Source organism: Meles meles, chromosome 9 (assembly GCF_922984935.1).
Source record: "Meles meles chromosome 9, mMelMel3.1 paternal haplotype, whole genome shotgun sequence".
Taxonomy (NCBI): Eukaryota; Metazoa; Chordata; class Mammalia; order Carnivora; family Mustelidae; genus Meles; species Meles meles.
Window position 1 is genome coordinate 39,925,267 of NC_060074.1, and position 21,805 is coordinate 39,947,071.

A 21,805-nucleotide genomic window follows, 5' to 3' on the forward strand; every position below is an offset into this window, starting at 1 on the left:
GTTTCCTCTTCAGGTTCACTCACAGTCCCAAAGCCCCCATGGCCCAGTCATCTGGCACAAATTCTATTGAGTCACTGCCAATTCCAGAGTCCACGCTCTCTGCGGCATGCCTCAGGAGGCCTGACCAATCAGCTCCTGGCCCCTCTCCAGACTTCTTCAGGATACCTGATATTCTCAGGCCTCCTACAAGCAGGATAAGGCACAGCAGAATTCCAACAAGCCTTTGATTTCACCTTACCAGCCATTTCACCACAACTTGTAGCCAGGATACTTGAAACCAATTTATCAAGCACTTCCAGGAGGGGTGGCAGGGTGGACCTGGAGTGGCAGAGCTGGTTTTGCCATGCTCCACCTTCACTATAGTCCAGGAGAAACACTCTAGGAAGTACAAGTCTGGCACCAGAGTTTAGGACTTTTAATTTGTCCCAAAGTTGCTGAAGCAAAAACCATGATAAAACATTCTGCTTTCCTTTACACCCCCCAACGCAAAAAAACAAAAACAAAACTATTTGTAGGAAAAAAATGGTTTTGTACATGGGAAGAAACAATATAAATTCAAAACTTACAGATAAGGATTAGCTCTATCACTCATCTCTTTAAAAAGTTTATATGAATATCCAGTCAAAACCAACAGGGTATCTCCCTTGAAATGTTATCTATACGAATTTCCAAGTAGACCACAGGACTGTACTGTCTTGGAATGTCCTCAGAAGGCTCTGTCATTGATCAGGTAACAGAGTAAAAACCCCAGAGTCCTTTTCTTTCAAACAGAAGAGGGAAAAACAGAGGGATGGAAGAAACTATTCAAACTTCGTCTTCTTTCCTTGTGGCTTGTGGTCACCCCCTCCTCCTCTGCCTCCTCGGAAGCCTCCTCGCCCTATAGGAAGGTAAGACATCATTAAAGAACAAGTGCAAAGCTGCCAGGAACCCTCCCCTCCCCAGAGTGACCAGTGAGAACCTGGAGATTGAGACAAGGGACCCTGGGCTCTGGGCACATTCTTTAGTGCATGTGCCACAGTGCCCAGTACATACAAAACGAAGCCCCCAGCTTCCTTACCTCCAAAGCCTCCCCGGCCTCTGCCACCAAATCCACCTCGGCCACCTCTGCCACCACCTCGGCCTCCAAAGCCACCTCGGCCTCCACCGCGGCCTCCAAAGCCACCTTCACCCTTAGGCTTGGCCCAGTCCAAAGTAACTTTGTTTCCATCAATTTCACCATCTTCCATGGCCTCCTTGGCAGCTTTGGCATCTTCCTCACTGTTGAAGTCTACAAAACCAAACCTAAAAGGCCAAACAAAATTGCCCATTACAGAAGACCTACTGATCAAGTGCCCAGATTAACCTCACATGATGGACAATGATCCCATAAGAAACAGATGTGATCAACGGAGAAAGACGCCAGTAATAGGAGCTACCCCAGAAGGCGGAAACTGGTTTTACTGTTTGAACCTCAGAAATGTCTCACAAAACAGCAAAATGTACCTCTGAGAAGACAGAAGGTAAAATAATGCTAACTGTGAATTGTCTTTTCTTCTCGTGCGAATCCATAAACTGCCACCGATCGACAGAAAGGAGCTCAATGAGAAGATCTGCCACATGGGAGGTCTCCACTTAGCAGACGCTGAACATTCCCTGCTTAGCTTACCCTTTGGAGGACCCAGTCTCCCGGTCAGTGACTATCCTTGCCCGAACAGAGCCATCAAATGACTCCTTTAATGTTTCTTCTGTGGTATCCTCAGACAGACCTTTGACAAACAAAGTTTTGGACGGCTCTACGGAAGAAAAATTGTACATTTTACCTAAAGCCACAATTCACAATTACCAGATGCTGGCTTTCAATATTGTCCAGTATGAGACTACTGGCCAAGAATGCTCATCTTAGCAGATGCAAGCCCTTCACTTAAAGGCTATTTGAAAGAAAAGCAGGTAAAAGCAACTTAGTAAACTCGTGAATTAAAACAAAAGACCTACATCAAGCATCATCTTAAACTTACACTGATTACCAGAGCAGCTGAGATCCTGTCTCAGATCCTTTATGGAAAGCAGAAGAAGCAATGCAAACCAGACAGAGAGCAATCCCTAAGCAGGAAGCTTTTTACAATGATCACACAGGGCAGTAACCAGGGCAGATGTGCTGCTTGGAGAAGACAGCTGGATCAGAACTTGACTATCTAGAGGAATTTTCTTGAGATTTCATCAATTATTTTCTCAGATAATCAGTCATCATATCCAGTATCCTTCACTCAGCAACAAGAGATAAACAAAAACGTTCATCTCTAAATTGGGCCCAAAAAACCCCCCAAAAAACAAAACACTCCAATATAGCAACACACCAAGAACTGCTGACCCACAACACCATACCCTATTAAATATAACTCACGGCTTCTGGCATTGGGTGATCCTCTGGGTCCTTGCAACTCCAGTCTGATTGCTCTGCCCTCAATTTCCCTTTTATTACAGGAATTTAAAGCTTCTTTAGCATCTTCAAATGAAGCAAATTCTATAAATGCATACCTGAGGACAAACAATCAATACTTACATCAAGTCACCAAGCACATGGCTCCTATGCTGTCATCTACCACCACCAAGCCTTTTACCTCAAGGAGATACTAAATGATGCTCTTTATACAAATTTGTGGAGCTAAGACGATTCAGCTTCCAGTAACAGCCAGGAAAAACAGTAATTTTACCCCCCTTTTTAGAGCTATGCAAGACATTCTTCAAGCACATTAATGGGTAACCTACAGATACTAGTTATTTTACCCTTTAGATTTGCCATTCTGGTTCTGGGGCACTTTAATAAAAGTTGCCTTCTCAAATACTTCCTGAAGGGTCTCTTCTGTTGCACTGTAAGAAAGGTTGCTTAAAACCAGCGTTTTTGATTCACCTACAAAAAACAACAAATGAAGACTCTGAAGCAATGGTCACCAGTTTAGTCACAGCTACAATACCTTCCACACCTCGGAAGAGTTAAACAGTGACACAGGTGGACTTCCACCTATTACTCAGACTGAGCACTAATCATGCACTGTTTCAGTCCTGTTACCTGGAGACATAAACGCTACTTGTCTACATCTTCCTAGATTCTAATTTATCAGTACACACTAAGCTGAAGTAAAAAGCATACACACGAAGGAAGCTCATCTATGTTCTTATGCAAAATGACTTCGTACAGCTCTCACTCAAGACACTGAATTATTACAAATAGAGGCATAACTTGTTTGATATTTTTCTACATCTGATTAGTTAACTTAAAATACAAAGATTTCAACCCATCAATCCCAGAATCCTATAAATTCTTACCACTCCAAGTGCTATTCTTTCCACCTCTATAGTCTTGACTTTGACCCTTCTCTCCAGTGTAGTACAGGGAAATAGATCGCCCATCTATCTCTGTTCCCTGCTTTTCTTCCAAGGTTTTTTCTGCATCAGCTTCTGTCTTAAATTCAATGTAAGCAATCCTGCAACAATGGGGGATATCATGAAAAACTCGATTTTAAAAACTGTATTTTTTTTTTTTTAAGATTTTATTTGACAGAGAGCAAGCACGCAAACACAAGCAGAGGGAGTGAGAGTTAGAAGCAGGCTTCCCAACACAGGGCTTGATCCCAGGACCTTAGAACTACCACCCAAGCTGATAGCAGACACCCAATGACTGAGCCACCCAGATGTCCCTAAAAACCGTTATTTCTTTTTTAAGGTTTTATTTATCTGGCAGAGAGAGACACAGCAAGAGAGGGAACACAAGCGGGTGGTGCGGGCTGGTAGTGGGAGAGGGAGAAGCAGGCTTCCCGTGTAGCAGGGCTTGATCCCAGGACCCTTGGATCATGACCTGAGCCGAACGCAGATGCTTAACGACTGAGCTACCCAGGCACCCCTAAAAACCATATTCTTTTAACACAAATGTTTTAATCTCAGCAACAGAACCTTGTTTCAAATGAGTACAATTAAAGCATTGTTTCAAACTGAAATGTTCTTGTTTTTTGCCATGTTTTACTTTCCAATGAAAACTTTCTTCCCATACTACAAAAGACTGCCAAGTATACCTAGAAAATTTATTCCCGATAACCCCACCTCACTGCATAACTACTATTACTTTTAAAACTAAGCACACTGCACAATACTTTATACATGAGCTCGCCTTTTAAAATCACGGTATGGATTAAGTATATTATCTCCACTGTACACATAGGAAAGAGGCACTGATTAAAGGTTAATTTGCCAAAAATCACATGCCTTGGAAAGTGAGATCAAAATTACGAAACCAGGGAAATGCAATTATTTTAATAAAACTCAACATTCCACAGACACAAAACATACCCTTTGCTCTTTCCATCCTTGCTGACTAATCTGATCTCCACAGCATCTTCAAATACTTCTTTTAATTCATCCTGAGTAACTTTGTAAGGCAGATTTTTAGCCAGAAGTGTTCTTGCATCTCGATCTAGATAAAAAAGACAAAAACTGGAAACGTATGGCCTAAAAGACATTCCCTTAACCCACAAATATCAGCTAATGGAAAAGTTCTTTTCAACAAGTAACCTGAGATACAACACACAAGGCACTCTGCCAGTATGGAGATGCAGCAGTGGCAACAAAATGCTATCATAATTCAAGCAAATTATATATTCAATACTTAGAACACAGTTCAAACTAAAACAGGTGCTCAGTATTTTTTGAATTAAAAAATTATGAACATTTTAAAACAAGACAAGTGAACAGAGAAAAGGTAAAGGATACCGAAAGAGTAGTTGGGGGACCTAATCTAGTTCCAGTGAGGAAAAGAACTGTCTATCTTAACCAATTCTTTTTTTTATCGAAGTCTTTTCTTGCTTACCTGAGATTTGGGAATTTATATCACCAGCAAGCAGTGATGTTAACACTTGAACTCACTGACTCCTCACATTATAAGGAAACCAAGGGAAGAAAGCTGAAGTACTTAGTCTGGCCACTTACATCCTGACCAGATACATACCCATTAAAAACTAAGGAGAGAGCACTATCACAATGACCTGAAGCCTTACATACCTTTCTTACTGTCTTTTCCCTTTGGTTTTTCTAGTTTAATTTCATTGCCAAAGACTTTCAAACCAGTGAGCTCCAAAGCTTTTTCCAGGTCTTCAGCAGATTCAAAATCCACATAGCCAAACTTCCTTTAAGGTGGTAAGGTGAAAAAGTATGAGTGGGGGAAAACCCCATAAAAACACAAACTACAGAACACATACTGGAGAGCAGTAATACTAATTTGAGGCAGCAAACAAACAAGTAAAAAAGCACCTACAGTGCAAGTGTAAATATGGGGAAGGGATGTGAGTTCACCTTTGACGTCACAGTAACCATACTGCTCATAACAACTGATATTAACTGTCAAAAGAACCTGTTTTGAGCACTAAGAAGATCCTATCTAAAAGCAGTAACAATTATAGCTCTTCAAATCCACTACCCATTTTTTCTCTTTTTTAAAGATTTGACAGAAGGCAAGCACGCATGCTCAAGCATGGGGTAAAGAGGCAGAGGAAGCAGCTGACTCTCCACTGAGCAGGGAGCCCAATTCAGGACTGGATCCCAGGATGCTGGGATCATGACTGAAGGCAGACTAAGCCACTCAAGTGCCCCAACTCCAGTATTTTTAGATTATTCTAGAAACATAAGCGTCAACTTATTCAGAATTTAGTGCATTAACAATATTTAAAGGAGATTTTCGAAACTTCAATTTGGGATTTTATATTTTGATAATCTAGTAGCTTAATTCATTTGTGTCTAATATTTAAAAGACTTGCAAACCCAGAAGCAATGTGTAGAACTCCCTCATACTCACCTAGACACACCAATTCTGACATCCACAACAGCAAGATCATTTTTAGCAAAAAGGTCACTGATGCCTGTTTTTAATTCAGGAGCAGATTTGCTGAAGTTCAGGTTTCCAACAAAAAGATTGAATGATGTAGTTGGTTCTGTAGCTATACAAAAAATAAACTCAAAATTAGTCTATTCCATCTGTAAAGTATAGCAAGAACTTAAACTTCCACTATGCCATTTCTACAGAGCACATCAGATATCACAATATCACATCAGGTTTCAGTATTAAGTCCCTTTGTTGTTCATCACTTGTGCTATTAGGCGTCCTAACCCTCCCTAATCTCCCATTCCCCAGTTACCTTCTACTTTCTGCTTCTTGGCTTCAGGAGCTGCTTTCTGTTTGGCCATTTCCTTCTTTCGTTTTCCAGGTGCTTCTTTAACAGGCTCTGGACAGGATTTCAAACAATCTGGTTACCAGTCAATAGCCACACATAATGAAGTGCCTCCCTTTTTTTGGATAATGTAACCTCTGTGCCCAAAGTGGCTCCAACTCATGACTCCACGGTCAAGAGTTGCAAGCTCTACCAACTGAGCCAGCCAGATGCCCTGAAGTTGTCTCCTTCAAATAAAAATTTTAGGGTGTACTTAAGAATCTAACTTGAATACCTTCTTCTTCCTCCTCCTCCTCCTCATCTTCCTCCTCCTCCTCCTCATCTTCCTCCTCCTCCTCCTCCTCATCGTCATCCTCATCATCATCCTCTTCATCTTCGTCCTCAGCTGTGCTCTTGGCCTTCACAGGAACAGCTTTTGCAGGGGCTTTCTTCCCTTTGGCTGGTGCAGTCTCCATAGCTTCTTCTTCAGAGTCTGAAAGTGATGCAACTTAGTAAAAAACTCAAGAGAATTCTACCAAAACATTATAAGTTCTAAGAAAATCTAAAGGAGGGGCGCCTGGGTGGCTCAGTGGGTTATATCTCTGCCTTCAGCCCAGGTCATGATCTCAGGGTCCTGGGATTGAGCCCCGTGTCAGGCTCTCTACCCAGCGGGGAGCCTGCTTCCCCTTCTCTCTCTGCCTTCTGCTTTGCCTACTTGTGATCTCTCTCCCTCTGTCAAATAAATAAAATCTTAAAAAAAAAAAAAGAAAATCTAAAGGAAATATAATTCTATTAATACCACTGTGCTTAACAAATTATGGAAGGAAATTAACAGATTGGTTGGAAGCAAAACCTGCCATTTAAATACTCACAAAATGTGCCATTTTAATAAGCATTTTCTCAGGGGCAGGCAATCATTTTGGGTAACTTAAGTCTAGTGTACCACAAACACCACAGAAACTCCTGGAATGGCTTTCATCTAACTCCAGATTGTCATGGAATACACAGCATTACTGCCAAAACCTCACCCCAATCTATCTTACAAAAGTAGCCCAGGAACTAATGAAAGAACTCCTCACCATCTTCATCCTCATCTTCATCATCCTCCTCATCGTCTTCATCTTCCTCCTCCTCCTCATCATCCTCATCATCGGAGGCAGGGGCAGCAGCAGCTGCTTTCATCACCGCTGGCTCAAATTCATCCTCATCTTCATCCTCATCCTCATCTTCCTCGTCCTCCTCTTCACTGTCATCGTCTTCTTCCTCATCACTGTCTTCCTTCTTCGCATTCTTACCGTTCTTTGCTCCCTTGGCTGGGGTGGCTGCTCCTTTCTTTCCAGGGGTTGCTACCAATGCCTTGCCTGGTGTGGCTCCCTTCTTGCCAGGTGTTGCTACTGCTTTGGCAGGTGCAACGGTCTTTTTGGCTGGTGTAGCCGCTGCCTTTTTGCCAGGGGTAACAACTGCTTTCTTGGCCGGTGTGGCAACTGTGACTTTTTTTGTTGGGGAAACCATCACCTTCTTTGCTGGAGTGGTGGTAGCCTTCTTGCCTTTTTTCTGAGGAATGATAACCTGAAGAATAAATAAAACAAAACATAAGGCTGTTTCCAAACCCAGAAAGACGGCCTTGGTTTCATGAATGAGTAATAACTTCTGGAACTGGTTTTGGCTCCAGACCACATGCACTGGATGTATGTTAAACTACAGGGCCATGACATGGGTCCTTCCATGTGCCTGAAATCACAGCCTTCATCTTCAAGTGAAATACTCAAGCGTAAGGAACGCCTCCTAACAGTTAAAATATCTCATACATTATAACCCCATCTTTAAAGCAGCACAGCCTAACATGGACTATGACAACAGACTGCTTGCATCCCACCTGCCACAGTGTGACAGCCTTAGGCAAGGCTTTTCACTTTAAGCCTTAACTTTTTCCCTCCTCTTAAAGGGTAACAGCACCAACCTCACATATTGTTAGAAATTGTGAGTTGACAGATGTAATTTAAAGTCTTCCAAATAAAAAGCTCTACTTGTTAAGTGCTACTAAATCATTTAGAGGTCCTACAGTGGGCAGTGTTGTATGAAGTTCACTGAAGGTTCGCTCTTAAAACCAGAAAATGAGTATCAAATATACTGGACAGTTAGCCCTTACAAAACTAATGCAAAGAGTGAGCATCTTAAGTTTAATAAAAATCATTTATCTACATCTAATATACTACATCTAAGTTATACTTTTTGCTCACTGCCAGTTTTACTGGGTAATGTATTATCAGTAAAACCTTGATTAAACTCTACACAAGAAATCTGAGCACAAATATACTAGTTAGTTGTCTTCACAGGTGAGAAAACAGTAGCCACGAGTGGTAACAGGTTAACACAGAGAGGTAGCAACTCTCAACCCACACCAAGAGGTATAGTAAACAGTTATCAGAAAACTCATAGACAATGGAATAGAGACTAAATCCTACTTGGAGGCTGGGAAAATAATTACAACAATAACAACTCTTATTATTATTATTCTGGTAAAGCTAACCTCAAACCTGAATACAAGGCACAGCAAAGCCACTCACTTAACAGTTAACAGTCACAGGATCTTTACTCATCTAGTATGTTAGATTAACAGAGTCAAACTAAATGTCACAACTTGACACAACACTAACACCAAGCCCTCCACAGTGCTCATGAAAAGGAGACTCCCAATCTTTTCTCTCAAATTCAAATACTTACCTCTATTAAAAGGTCAAGGATGAGCTTGGGAAACAATCATCTCAGCAGGCCGTGGATGAATGAATGTAATCTTACTTTTGTCACTATTTTTAGACATCCAATACACCCTGTTTTAACTCTCCATTTCATAGTGGAACACAAATCTGCATTAAGTTGCATATAATTACCTCTTCTCCACTGCTATCATCATCTTCATCTTCTGACATTTCCTCATCTTCACTGTCTTCTTCTACCTCTTTTGGGGGAGGAGCCATTTTCTTGGGGTCACTTTGATTTTTACCAGCCTAAAAGAGATATTTAGCACATTACAGGTACATCTCAGACCATTCATATTTTGCCATCATTCTGCAGAGTAAAAAGCAGTCACCTCCCTTTCTTAAAACCCTGTCTTTTCCACTGCCGGATATAAAAATTAACATGAAAACCCATTACTGAGGTCAATGTTAAAACAGAAACTGTCAACCCCCACCCCATTATTCCTGACAGGTTTTACAAAAACCCAAGAATGAAAAAGCAGCTACAACGAATTATGTCCATTCTCCTTCTGCCTTCGTTAAGCACATCCGCTTTTTAAAACTATACTTGCAAAATCAACCATGACCTCACGCATGAATCTAATTTCAACGGCCAACACATAGCCCTTCACCGGGGGCAGGGAACTACACCTGAAAAAGCCTCCGGTAAATTCTGGCACCAGGTCCCAGACTAACGCCTGAATCCACATTCGGAGGAGGATCTTTTAGACAACTTTAAAAAAAAAAAAAAAATCAGACCTCAACCCTACTACCTTCGGTCCTCCCATTAAGTTCTTCCCGGGGGTTAACAACCCCGCCCCTTCCAGGCCCGGCGGAGCCACGTGGGGATAGCCCGCAGGTCACCATGTGCGCGCTGCACGGCACAGAAAGCACGAGGAAGAGCCTCCTTCTGCAGCCCACCTCTTGTCGGCTCGACTGGCCGGGGCCAACATCCCGTGGGCCGCAGAGCCTCCATCTAAAGCAATCCCACCGCTCCCCACCTCACCGCCCGGTCCCCTCCGCAGACGCCGGGACACACGCGGCGCGGCCCACGTGGCGGGCCGCGCACTGGGGCACGTGCGTCAGGAGGCGGGGCCCCGCTTGGGCCCGTCGCAAGAGTTCGGCATCGTCCCTCCATCCAGGGGCCCAGCGCCCCTTCCCCACTCAGTCCCGAAGTCTTTCCGCGCCGCAGCAACCACCCGCGAAACCTGCCGAAGCGCTTCACCTCGCCACCGAATAGCCAAAGGCCGCGAGACTTCCCACTAATCGCGCGAGATTTCCCGCAGCATGGCGCCCTCGAACGCGCCCGGGACGGCGCGCAGGCCCTCCTCCTCGCGGCGCCGCGCGCGCGCTCCTCAGAAAGCAGGCCTCGACGTCCATGCTTGCGCAAGCCGTCTTCTTACCTTTGCGAGCTTCACCATGATGGCGGCTTATGCCGGCAGAGTGTGTGGCGGGCGAGTGGCGCAGAGGAGCCTAGAGGAGCCCAAGCGACGTCGATGGCGGCCGCTGGTACAGAAGATCCCGGAGCACGTACCCTTGGCTGCTAGCTAGAGCTCGAGACTGAGGCGAAAGACTGAGCCTGCCCAGTAATCGCCTCTGGAAAGGCGACGACGGAGCCCTCGTGACTCCGTGTCGGCCAATCAGAGGTTGCGTCCATCCCCTGGACCAATCGGGAGCCTCTACCCCAGAACGGCGCGAGGCGGGGCGCAGGCGGGAGAGGGCGGGCCGAGGCGGGCAGGGGAGTGGGGAGGGGATTCGGCAGCGGCGCCCTGGGGGCGGGTCTCGCTTTGTGCAAGGCCGGCGCCGATTGGGTAGTGGGCGCGCGGTTCCTGAAGTGCCTCTCCGCGGCCTGCTCTCCCGGCGTCTGCGCGGTGGCACTGAAGATTTTGGCGCCGCTTGTTCCTGAGCCCCGGGCGGCTGACTAGGGGTGGTTTCGGGTTCCCGAATATGTCGAGGTCCTGTCGACTGAGGAGGCCTTGGAGATGCTGCGCGGCTCCGGCCCGCTCTCCACGCTGAGGCGTCCGGCGGCCGTGGAGAGAGCCGTTCGTCCCCCGTTTCCCCGCTGATGAGCCCGAGATCTTCGGAAACTCGGGGACCGCAAAGGTTCACAGCGCCCTGGTCGGAGGCCCACGTCAGCCCTGTCCGCCAACGAACCAGGGACCAGAAATTCCCCGTCTGCAGGTGGCTCTCTCCCGGGCCACGTGTCCGAAACTGCCTCCTGAGAGCCGTTAATAAAAACAGTCGCGGATGTCTGAGCTGGTGCACAAATAGCACATTTAATGTCAAGTAACCTCACGCACTAGGTATTTCTCCCATTGAGGAGCCGGCCCAGAGAAAGAACTTTCTGGTGATCGCCAGGTGTCATAACTGGGGTGGAGAGAGGAACCTGACCAAGCACAGAGCCAACCCTTTGACCACTCACAAGTTCCCTTTTTGTTATTTGAAACTAAAGCATACATTAAAATGTGACTGAATTCAGTATCACCAAATGGTGATAGGAGGACCGATAGGAGTCGGTCAAAAGAGCCAAAGGAAAAGTTCCCTCAATGGCAGAGGCACAGAGGGTTCTTTGCGTTGTGCTTCTGCCGATTACTTTGATGGGCCCACTGTGGGCAAACTTCACTCGTGCCAACTTTAACGCAGAGCACTTCCTGCAGTATAGAGACTGCCCAGGGCATATCCTGGGCATCTGGTACCTTAAATGTTTCTACAAAACCATGCCCGATACCTTCGGCTATGACAGTATTTCCATAATTGAACTGCTGTTCAGAATCACCTCTGGAGATTTTTAATTAAAGAGGTTTGGGCTGGGGACCAGGATTTTGTATTTTAACAAGGGCCCATGGGTTTTCTTGTGAGCAATCAAGTTATTTTGCAATTCTTAACTAGCATACTCCTGGGACTTGAGTATATAGGAAATCCACAGCTACTCATGGGGGCCCTGATCAGGGACGAAGCTGGGGCCAGTGCTGGGGTCAGCACCCTGCTTTCTGACCGGTGGAGATCCCTGGAGGAAGTTAATTTTCTGAACCTGAGATGGGGACCAGGAGACACTTCCTGGGTTATGGGGGACAGAAAGAACGGCATGGGCCAAGGCATGGTGGAATAAGACCCTGGTGGGTTTTTGGTTTTTTTGGTTTCTGTTTTGTTTTTAAAGATTTTACTTTATTTGACACAGAGAGCGAGAACATGGGGCGAGGGGCAAGGAGAGAGGGAGAAGCAGGCTCCCTGCTTAGTAGGGAACCCAATGAGCAACTTGATCCCAGGACCCCTAAATCATGACCTGAGCAGAAAGCAGATGCTTAACGGGCTGAGCCACCACCAGCACCCGAAGACTCTGATATTTTCAAGCAGTTTGGCACAGAGTAAGATTAGGGCACTCATAGGAAGAGGCTGGAGAGATAAGCAGTAAGGCATGATCGAGTGAAAATATTCTAGAAACATTGGCAGATCTTGTTCAGATCTGTTTATATCACCTCCTAAGAGGTTTTCCCTGATACTCTAATGAAAAATGCCACCCAGGGACTCCCTATCACATCACCCTGAGTCATCTGCAGGTACATATTACTGCCTGGCATGTTTCTTGACTGTTTATTGGTTGTTTGCTCCCTCCGCAGCCATGAGAACATAGGTTTTTGTTCTCTGCTATATTCCTGGCACCTAAAGCATTAGCAGACACAAATAGAGGTGAAAATTATTTATTGAATGAATGAATGAATGAATGAAAATGATTTAGGGGGCACCTGGGTGGCTCAGCAGGTTAAAGCCTCTGCCCTCAGCTCAGGTCATGATCCCAGGGTCCTGGGATCGAGCCTCACGTCGGGCTCTCTGCTCAGCATGGAGCCTGCTTCCTCCTCTCTCTGCCTGCCTCTCTGCCTACTTGTGATCTCTGTCTGTCAAATAAATAAAATCTTAAAAAAAATGATTTAGGTAAAAGAAGTAGTTGGGAAAAAAAAAAGAAGTAGTTGGGAGATCCAGTATTGTTTAATGTTCAAGTCCCTTGCTTTGGAGTCAGTCTGGGATAGAAAAGTAGTAATGCTTAACATTTATATAACACTTTACTATGTTCCAAGCAGTATTCTAGTTTCTTTACATATTGATTCATTTACAAGAAGCTTCCTCTATTTTACAGAACTAATTTACTAGAGGTAAATTAACTTGTCCAGGGTCACACAGCTAGTAAGTAGAGGAGCTAGGACCCTACTCTGTTTTTCCAGGTTCTTCATCTATAAAATGGGGATCATAATAGTACCAACCTCTTGGGTCATTATGATATTAAGTAAGATGCTGCATGTATTTTTTGAGGGCACATAATAAGCCCTAAGCCCTGAATTAATTTTTTTGAAGATTTATTTATTGGGGCACCTCGGTGGCTCAGTCGGTTAAGTGTCTGCCTTCGGCTCAGGTCATGATCTCAGGGTCCCTGTTCAGCTCAGTGGGGAGCCAGACTCTCCCTCTCCCCCCACCCCTCCCACCCCCAGCTCATGCTATCTCACTCTCTTTCTCTGTCTCTCAAATAAATAAATAACATCTTTTAAAAAATTAAAAAATATTTACGTTTTAGAGTACACAGGGGAATGGGGGGAGGGGCGGAGGGAGAGAGAGAATCTCGAGGAGACTCCCCACTGAGTGGGAAGCCCAATGTAGGGCTCAATCCCATGACCCTGAGATTATGACCTGAGCCAAAATCAAGAGTCGGACGCTCAACTGACTGAGCCACCCAAGTCTCCCAGCCCTCAATTAATTTTTAGCCATTGTTACTATTGACAGACTTGGTGACTTGGATAAAGAGGGAGAAAGGATAATTTACTTCCAGTATCTGCTGAGTTTGTATGTAAGTGGAGTGACCCTAGGAGGGATGCAGGTCTTGGAAGGCACTAATGAGCTCCGTGTTGGACATGCTGAGTGCATGAGGGATACCCACTGCTTAGAGCAATTGGTCCTGCAGAGACGGTCAACACAGCCACAGGCTGTATGCGGACCGCCCAGAATAGCCAGAGTGAGGAGAGGAAGCAGCCCAGGCCTGGTGGGAGATATCTGGAAGTTGAAGAAGGATCAGAGGCAAAAGCAGAGCCAGAGAGGGGAGTTTAATTTTTTATTTATTTTTTAAGATTTTATTTATTTATTTGAGAAACAGAGCACAAGTGAGGGGTGGGAGCAGAGGGAAAGGGATAAGCAGACTCCCTGCTAAGGCAGGGCTCCATCCCAGGACCCTGAGATCATGATCTGAGTCAAAGTCAAACAATTAACTGACTGAGCCATACCAGAGAGGGTAGTTTCAGAAGCCAAGAAAAGAGAGGGTTTCAAGAAAAAGGAAAGAAAGAACAGTGTTCACTGTCATAAGAAGGTCAAATAAGGTGAGGTCCCAGAGGGTTTTCTAGACTTGGTATTGAGAAATGAGGGAGATGCTGTCAAGGCTTGTTTTCTTGTGATGGGGTAGAAGTCACTCTGACCATGGACGGAGAGCAGTGGTGCTAAGTACAGGGTGCCCTTGGAGAAAGCGCCCTTGGGAGAGGGAATGTTCCCTCTACTGACGCTGTCCAAGGAGGAAGATGAACTTTGGGATAGCCTGTGGAGAAGGAGCCAGTAGAGGGAGATTTGGAAGGTCAGAAAGAAAACGAGAGGACAGATTAAGTGAGGAAGGATTCTTTTATAAAGGTCCAGACCAATTTGAGACTAAAGGTAAGAGTACCTGTGTAGTTCCCAGTAAGTCTATCCCAGAAGAATGTGGGCCGGGGGGGTGGCGGTAGCAAGACTGACCTGTCAGTCTAGCACAGTAAGTGTCTCCCAAGTGCCCAGACAGTGCCTGGTGCATGAAAGGTGCTTAGTAAACATCCACTCGTTGCACAGAGTGTTGGCGTCAGAATCATGGTAGCTCCTGTCTTTTGGGAGAATTGGAGGTTGTCTTCCAGAAGGAAGGGGACAGAGTAGGATGGGAGTTTAATGAGCACAGAGTGGTAGGGGAAAAGGAGGGGACACTCTTAAATGCCCAAGGATTGAATTTAAAGGCATGCAAAGGTTGGGGTGCCTGGCTGGCTCAGTTGGTGGAGTATGAAACTCTTGATCTCAGGGTTGTGAGTTTGAGTCCCATGTTGGGTGTAGAGATTGCTTTAAAAAAAATCTTAAAAAAAAAAAAAAGGTATCCAAGAGAATGTAAATCGGTGTGGCAGCTATGGAAAATGATATACAGGTTTCTCAAGAAATTAAAAAATAGAGCTACCATAGGATCCAGCAATCCACTTCTGGGTATATTTCCAAAGGAAATGAAAACAGGATCTCAGAAAGATATCTGCACACCCATGTTCATTGAAGCTTTATTCACCATAGCCAAGATACGGAAACAACCTAACTGTCCAGCAATGGGTGAATGGATAAAGAAGATGTGATGATACACACACACACACAACTGGAATATTATTCAGACAAAAGAAAGAAAGACATCCTGTCATTTGGGATGACATGGATGGACCCAGAGGTTATTATGCAAAGTGAAATAAACCAGACAAAAACAAATACTGCATGTTGTCCCTTATATGTGGAATTCTAAGAAAAGAAAAAAAAATCTTTAACTCCTGGGGTGCTTGAGTGGCTCAGTCATTAAGCATCTGCCTTCAGCTCAGGTCATGATCCCAGGGTCCTGGAATTGAGTCCCGCATTGGGCTCCTTGCTCAGTGGGGAGCCTGCTTCTCTCTCTGCCTCTGCCTGCCACTCTGCCTGCTTGTGCTCTCTCTCTATGACAAATCAATCAATCAATAAATAAAATCTTAAAAAAAAATACCGTAGAATTGAAATTTGCTAAGAGTAGAACTTCAGCATTCTCGGGGCACCTGGGTGGCTCAGTGGGTTAAAGCCTCTGCCTTCAGCTCAGGTCATGATCCCAGGGTCCTGGGATCGAGCCCCGCATGGGGCTCTCTGCTCAGCGGGGAGCTTGCTTCCTCCTCTCTCTCTCTCTGCCTGCCTCTCTGGCTACTTGTGATTTCTCTCTGTCAAATAAATAAATAAATAAATCTTAAAAAAAAAAAAAGAACTTCGGCATTCTCACCAAAACAGAAGAGATAAGTGTCTGAGGTGATGGATGTGTCAATTAACTAACGGGGGGAACCCCTTCAGTGTCTACATATATAAAATCACCATGACACATCCACTTTAAATATCCGACAATTTTAAATGCCAATTGTACCTCAAAGCTGAAATTTAAAAGACAAATGCAGAGCATCTAAAAATAAATAAAAGGTAAGTAAAATGCCAGATGAAATAAATTGCTTGTAACCAAAACAGGGAAGAGCAGACGATGCCTTTGAACAAGATGACGTCCTTCAGGGTGGACTTCCCTCGCAAGGTCCAAATACACTAGACCTTGGAGGAGGGGAAACTAGTGTGAACCTGCCCTAGCATCTAATGGGGGGGGGGGGGGACAGGAGGTTCTACCTCTCCACTCAGTGCCCTTCTGCCTCTCTGTTTCTCATCTATGAATCGAAGGCGGGAATTATTTTTCCCTTTGCCAAGGATATGGCTGAGTATTAAGAGTAAAGCCAAGATGACTTAGATCCACAATCTCCGGGGTTCTAAATCAGAGATTCTAGAAAGGAAACCATAGGTGGCTTACCCAAATGCCCAGAAACTTAAGTAAGTCTCCCTCCAGTGTGGTTCTTTTGCCGCCAGGATTCCAGTGCTCTCCTCTATCCCTGTACAGGGATGACCATGACTGCAGGGTCTATAACTAGGACTACAGAGTCTATGCAGAGTAGAGTGGCAGAAGCATAGGAATTTTGTTTCCAAATCCTGGTTTTTTTTTTAATTTTCTAAAAATGACTCATTTGTTGTATTGCAAAGCACACACATGGTATAAAGTACAAACAGTTCAAAAAGAGACACAGTCAGTGGTCTCCTCCCTCCCTGTCCCCTGGCCACCGTGTCCCAGGACAGTGCCAGCAGCAGTCTCTCACGTATACTTCCAGATTCAGGCATCACGTTTGCAACTAGACATGTGCGTATTTATTATATTGAACACAAATGCTATTTACATTCTGTACACTCATAGGAATATGCCCTTCTTTTTTATCGACTAGATTTATCCTGGAACTCCACATCAGCTGTTTCGTCCTTTTTTTTTTTTTAAGATTTTATTTATTTATTTGACAGACGGAGATCATAAGTCGACAGAGAGGCAGGCAGAGAGAGAGGAAGGGAAACAGGCCCCCCGCTGAGCAGAGAGCCCAATGCAGGGCTCGATCCCAAGACCCTGGGATCATGACCTGAGCCGAAGGCAGAGGCTTTAACCCACTGAGCCACCCAGGCGCCCCATCGTCCTTTTTAATAATTACAGAGCGTTGCTCATGTGGAAGGATCCTTTATTTCACTATTTGTCCTTACTTCTGGGCATTGGGGTTTGTTTGCTATGTGTTGCTTCTCCAAACTGCCAGAGTCAATAAACTTTTTACACACTTTATTTTGCACATATCTAATTATACCTGTAGAATACTTAAATGGAGAACAGTGGGGTCAAAGGTTATGGCTTTCACATCTCCATCAATGTTCTCCCAAGTGTGGCCTTTGGTTGGGGTTTCCGGTGGCAGCTCCAGCCAAGGGTGATCCCCCCTGCCCTGGCTGCTGCTGCTCTCCGCTGCCCTCAGAGCTCCAGGCTGAGACTGCACTGTACATCTCTGTAGAGGAGGAGTGGTGGGGGAGGCGTGTGAGGTCACCACATCCGCTGGGGTATCGCTCTCATTTTTTCCCTCGAATTTTCATACTGGGAGTCTGAACAGCCTCTGACACCAGCCCATGGCCTCCATCTGGTACTGTCTTGTAGAGCCACTGGCCACCTCTTCTCCCCGCTGCCAGCCCTGTTGTCACCCCCCACTATGGACTACATCTTTCTGCACTGAGGGGCCCACTCTGGGCCCCCAAGGGCACCTCTGCACCCTTGAGACCCAGCCGGCCACAGTGGGCCTCACACCAGCATGGTCCCACAGCCCACTGGAGGAAGTCTATGCATCTTCAGACTCCAGTTCCCAGATCCAGACTTCCAGGAAGCAATGCCCCAGTAAGGCTCCAACCAGCAAAGAAAAATCGCCTCAGGTATCTAAAACAGAGGGAGTTTAAAGCAAGGAGTTGGTTGACAGAATTGCCCAGAATTGCTGGGAAGCCAAGTGGGGCATAAGGCACAGGCAGAAAGATGCCTCCACCCTCAGACTGTGGTCCCATGGAAGACTAGTCCATTGAAAGGCCACGGGGGAGGAATTGGGGGCTGCTTCCGGGGCAGCTACCTAAAGCCGAAGGTCAGAGCTCTGGGCAGGGGAAGGGGAAGGAAGGATGGGAGGCAGCCAGGGCACCCCACTGGCCTTGAGAGGAATTCACAGCCTCAACTCCAGAAGCCTGAGCCCAGAAGCCTGGGGTGTCTGCAGCCCAGAGCCAGCCCTCAGCTCCCCACCGCACCAGCGGCCAGGCCTGTCACCCCCCCCCACCCCCCCCCCCCCACCCCCCCCCCCCCCCCCCCCCCCCGAGAAATCCTGAATGACAACCATCCTTCTCCCAGCAGGGGCCCAGAAAGCCTTCCCTGAGCTCCCAGGGAGGGATGGCTCTCACTCCCACCTCCCCAGCACCTAACCAGCCTCTTCTCTCCAGGGGCCCCTCCCTTCCCCCCTCCTTTCCCTCTGGACTGTTATACTACCCTCTACTTCACAGAGGAAAACAGACCTCCCCAGGGCACTCTTCCAGCCTGATTTACACCTAGCCAAGTCCCTAGCTCCCCTTCAAGGATCTGGGGAAGCTGGAATCATTTCTAAAACCACACCCTTTCTCCTGAGCCCTCCCCTCCGCTCCTGGGGGCCCATCACAGTGATCTCCCTCAGCCACCCCTACCATTTCAACACCTCCTCTCTTCTATCACCCTTCACGAGAGGAAGCTTCTGGAATCCTTGAGAGAAGTTGCACCAGTCACTCTCAGACCCTACAGGGGTGTCCAGACCCTCACTCTGGGGGACCCTACGTACCCCCTTGGTTGCTAGCCCAAAGGGCACTTCAGATCTTATCTTTCTGGACCTCTCTGCGGCTTCTTTCTCTTGACCACATCTTCTCCTCTGCCTCCCTCCTCCTCTTTTTCATCCTCTCCTGGGATCACCTCCGTGTCCCCATGGCCTCAGCTCCCTTCTGTGGATACTCCCGCATCTTGCACAACTCCGTCATCATGGTTCCACCCCCCAGTGGATGACGGCCATCTGATGGTGCCCAAACCAGGATCTCTCCACGAGCAACTTCCTCCTGGGCTCCAGACTCCTTAACCATTTGGCCTGCCAGGCATCACCCTTTGGTGTCCTATAAATCTCCAAATGTAGAGTGCCACACACTGAAGTCAGTTTTCCCTACATGCTGAACGGCAGTCTTTCATAGCTCAGACAAGGGGACACAGCCAGCAGCCCCTGCCCTCACCCCCCTCCCGACCTTCCCGGCCAAGAAGCAGACATGTGGTCGACCAGACCCTCTCCCTCCTCTCCAGCAGCTGATGCCCCCCAGGGCCTGGCCTTCACGGGTCTTTGTAATCAGTCCGCATTCTTCCCACAGCTTCTCTCTCTTCAAGCCCTATCACTTCCTCCCTGACACCAGTCTTGCCCCATATCTTGATTTATCTGTACAGTAGCCACCTCACTTGTTTAATCAACAGATACAAATACATTCTTCTAATTAAAAGAGTCCAATGACTTCTCATAGGGAGCAGGATAAAATCCAGTGCCTTAGCCCACCACTGAAAACACAGGATCGGTAATACTGATATTACTTTTGCCTCGGGCTCCACTATGGCTGGTACGGCACTGTTACTGATCCCATCTTTATTTAAAATGAGGTATTTTGGGGGTGCCTGGGTGGCCCAGTAGGTTAAGTGTCCAACTCTTGGTCTCAGCTCAGTTCTTGATCTCAGGGTGGTGAGTTCAAGTCTCAAGTTGGGCCCCATGCAGGGCATGGAGCTTACTTGAAAAATAAATTTTTAAAATAAAAATAAATTGATATTTCATTCACATATTTTCTTTTCTTTTTTTCCCAGAGATTTTATTTACTTATTTATTTGATACAGAGAGAGAGAGAGAGAGAGCACAAGCAGAGGGAGTGGCAGAGGGAGAGGGAGAGGCAGGCTCCCTGCTGAACAGGGAGCCCAATGCAGGACTTGGTTCTAGGACCCTGAGATCGTGCTCTGAGCCATAGGCAGATGCTTAACTGACTGAGCCACCCAGGCACCCCGTTCATGTATTTTCTTATATCAATTTTGATTTTTAAATCTTGCATTATAATATCATGTTGATTACTGAGGTTTTGGCCTTAAATTTTGCACCAAACTGCCTTGTTTGCCCTCATTCTACCCATGGTCCTGTGCCCTGCTATGATCTCCAGGATTCAGCCAACTGGACTACTGGCCCCTGCCTGAGGTGACCCTCCCCATCCCTGGCCTCCTGGTGAACCCTTAGGACTCAACCACCTCTTCCAGGAGTCCTCCTGTTAGACTGGGTTGAGTGCCCTTCTTTGCCCCTAAAACACCAGTCACAACACATATGGGTGAGTATGCTTACAGCAGTGAGCTTCTTGGGGTTCTGCACAATTCACCCTAAAAGGATTCATCCTTTTATTGGTTCTCAATAAATACTGATTCCACGAATGATACCCACATGCTGTAGAGCTACGGGAGGGACTTCATGACTCGCCATGGAAAGCCCCAGAACTCCGACCGGTGCTCCAGAGACCCTGGACACCCCAGATGCCGAAGAACCAGGCAGCTGCCTCCAGGTCCCACAGTCTAACCCCGGCCCATGCCCACCTTGTCAGACCAGTGGCACCCTTCCCAGCCAGGTACTCTCCCTCCTGATTCTCCGCTGTCCCTGGCTTGGCCTCAGCCTCTGTCCCTGTCCAGTCCTCTGGTTGTCCTCCTGGAATTAGGGCCCTGCCCTGTCAAATGATTGAACTGTAAGGTTCACAGGGTGTCTGGATGGCTCAGCTGGTTAAGCCTCTGCCTTTGGCTCAGGTCATGATACCAGAGTTCTGGAATCAAGCCCCGCATCAGGCTCCCTGCTGAGCAGGGAGCCTGCTTCTCCCCCTCCTGCCGCTCTCTCACTCTCTCTCTCAAATAAATAAATAAAATCTTAAAAAAAAAAAAGTAAAGTTGAGGGCGCCTGGGTGGCTCAGTGGGTTAAGCCGCTGCCTTCGGCTCAGGTCATGATCTCAGGGTCCTGGGATCGAGTCCCGCATCAGGCTCTCCACTCAGCAGGGAGCTTGCTTCCCTCTCTCTCTCTCTCTCTGCCTGCCTCTCTGTCTACTTGTGATCTCTCTGTCAAATAAATAAATAAAATCTTAAAAAAAAAAAAAAAAGTAAAGTTGAAAGTAGATGAGGGTCTAGACCTCAGCTTTGTAGATTAGGAAACCTGAACTTTAAAGAGATAATTTACACCTCACACTTTAAAAAAAAAAAAAAGGTGTTTTTTTGTTTTTTGTTTTTTTTAAAGAGGACATGGAGAAACAGGCACCCTTGTACACTATTGGTGGAAATGTAAAATGGTGCAGCTGCTATGGAAAACAGTGTGATGATTCCTGAAAAAATTAAAATAGAGGGGTGCCTGGATGGCTCAGTTGGTTAAGCATCTGCTTTCAGCTCAGGTCAGGATTCCAGGGTCCTGGGATTGAGCCCCATTGGGCTCCCTACTTGGCGGAGAACCTACTTCTCCCTCTCCCTCTGCCTGCCACTCCCCCTGCTTGTGCGCTTTCTCTCTCTCCCCGTCAAATAAATAAAATGTTTTTAAAAAATTAAAATAGAATTACCATATGATCCAGCAATACCACTTCTGGGTATATATCCAAAGAGTTGAAACAGGGTCTCAAAGACATTTGCACACTCATGTTCAATAATCATGTCTGGCT

At 46.3% G+C, this 21,805-nt stretch overlaps 1 protein-coding gene and 3 non-coding genes across 4 annotated transcripts; all 4 read right to left on the minus strand.

Moving 5' to 3' along the window:
• Nucleotides 1-400: 400 nt before the first annotated feature.
• NCL (nucleolin) lies at nt 401-10,474 on the minus strand. Its single transcript, XM_046019476.1, has 14 exons — nt 10,312-10,474; nt 9,062-9,178; nt 7,250-7,739; nt 6,466-6,663; nt 6,159-6,245; nt 5,819-5,960; nt 5,029-5,153; nt 4,321-4,444; nt 3,304-3,461; nt 2,764-2,887; nt 2,381-2,514; nt 1,646-1,772; nt 1,058-1,281; nt 401-877 (listed from the first exon to the last, which is right to left on the minus strand). The coding sequence occupies exons 1-14, from the start codon at nt 10,327-10,329 to the stop codon at nt 801-803; spliced, it is 2,145 nt and encodes a 714-aa protein (XP_045875432.1). The 5' UTR covers nt 10,330-10,474; the 3' UTR covers nt 401-800.
• LOC123951274 lies at nt 1,455-1,589 on the minus strand. Its single transcript, XR_006820418.1, has one exon. It is a non-coding gene; the product is annotated as a small nucleolar RNA SNORA75 (small nucleolar RNA).
• On the minus strand, nt 2,152-2,232 carry LOC123951279. Its single transcript, XR_006820423.1, has one exon. It is a non-coding gene; the product is annotated as a small nucleolar RNA SNORD20 (small nucleolar RNA).
• Nucleotides 6,047-6,115, minus strand: LOC123951278. The gene has a single exon (XR_006820422.1). It is a non-coding gene; the product is annotated as a small nucleolar RNA SNORD82 (small nucleolar RNA).
• Nucleotides 10,475-21,805: the final 11,331 nt, after the last annotated feature.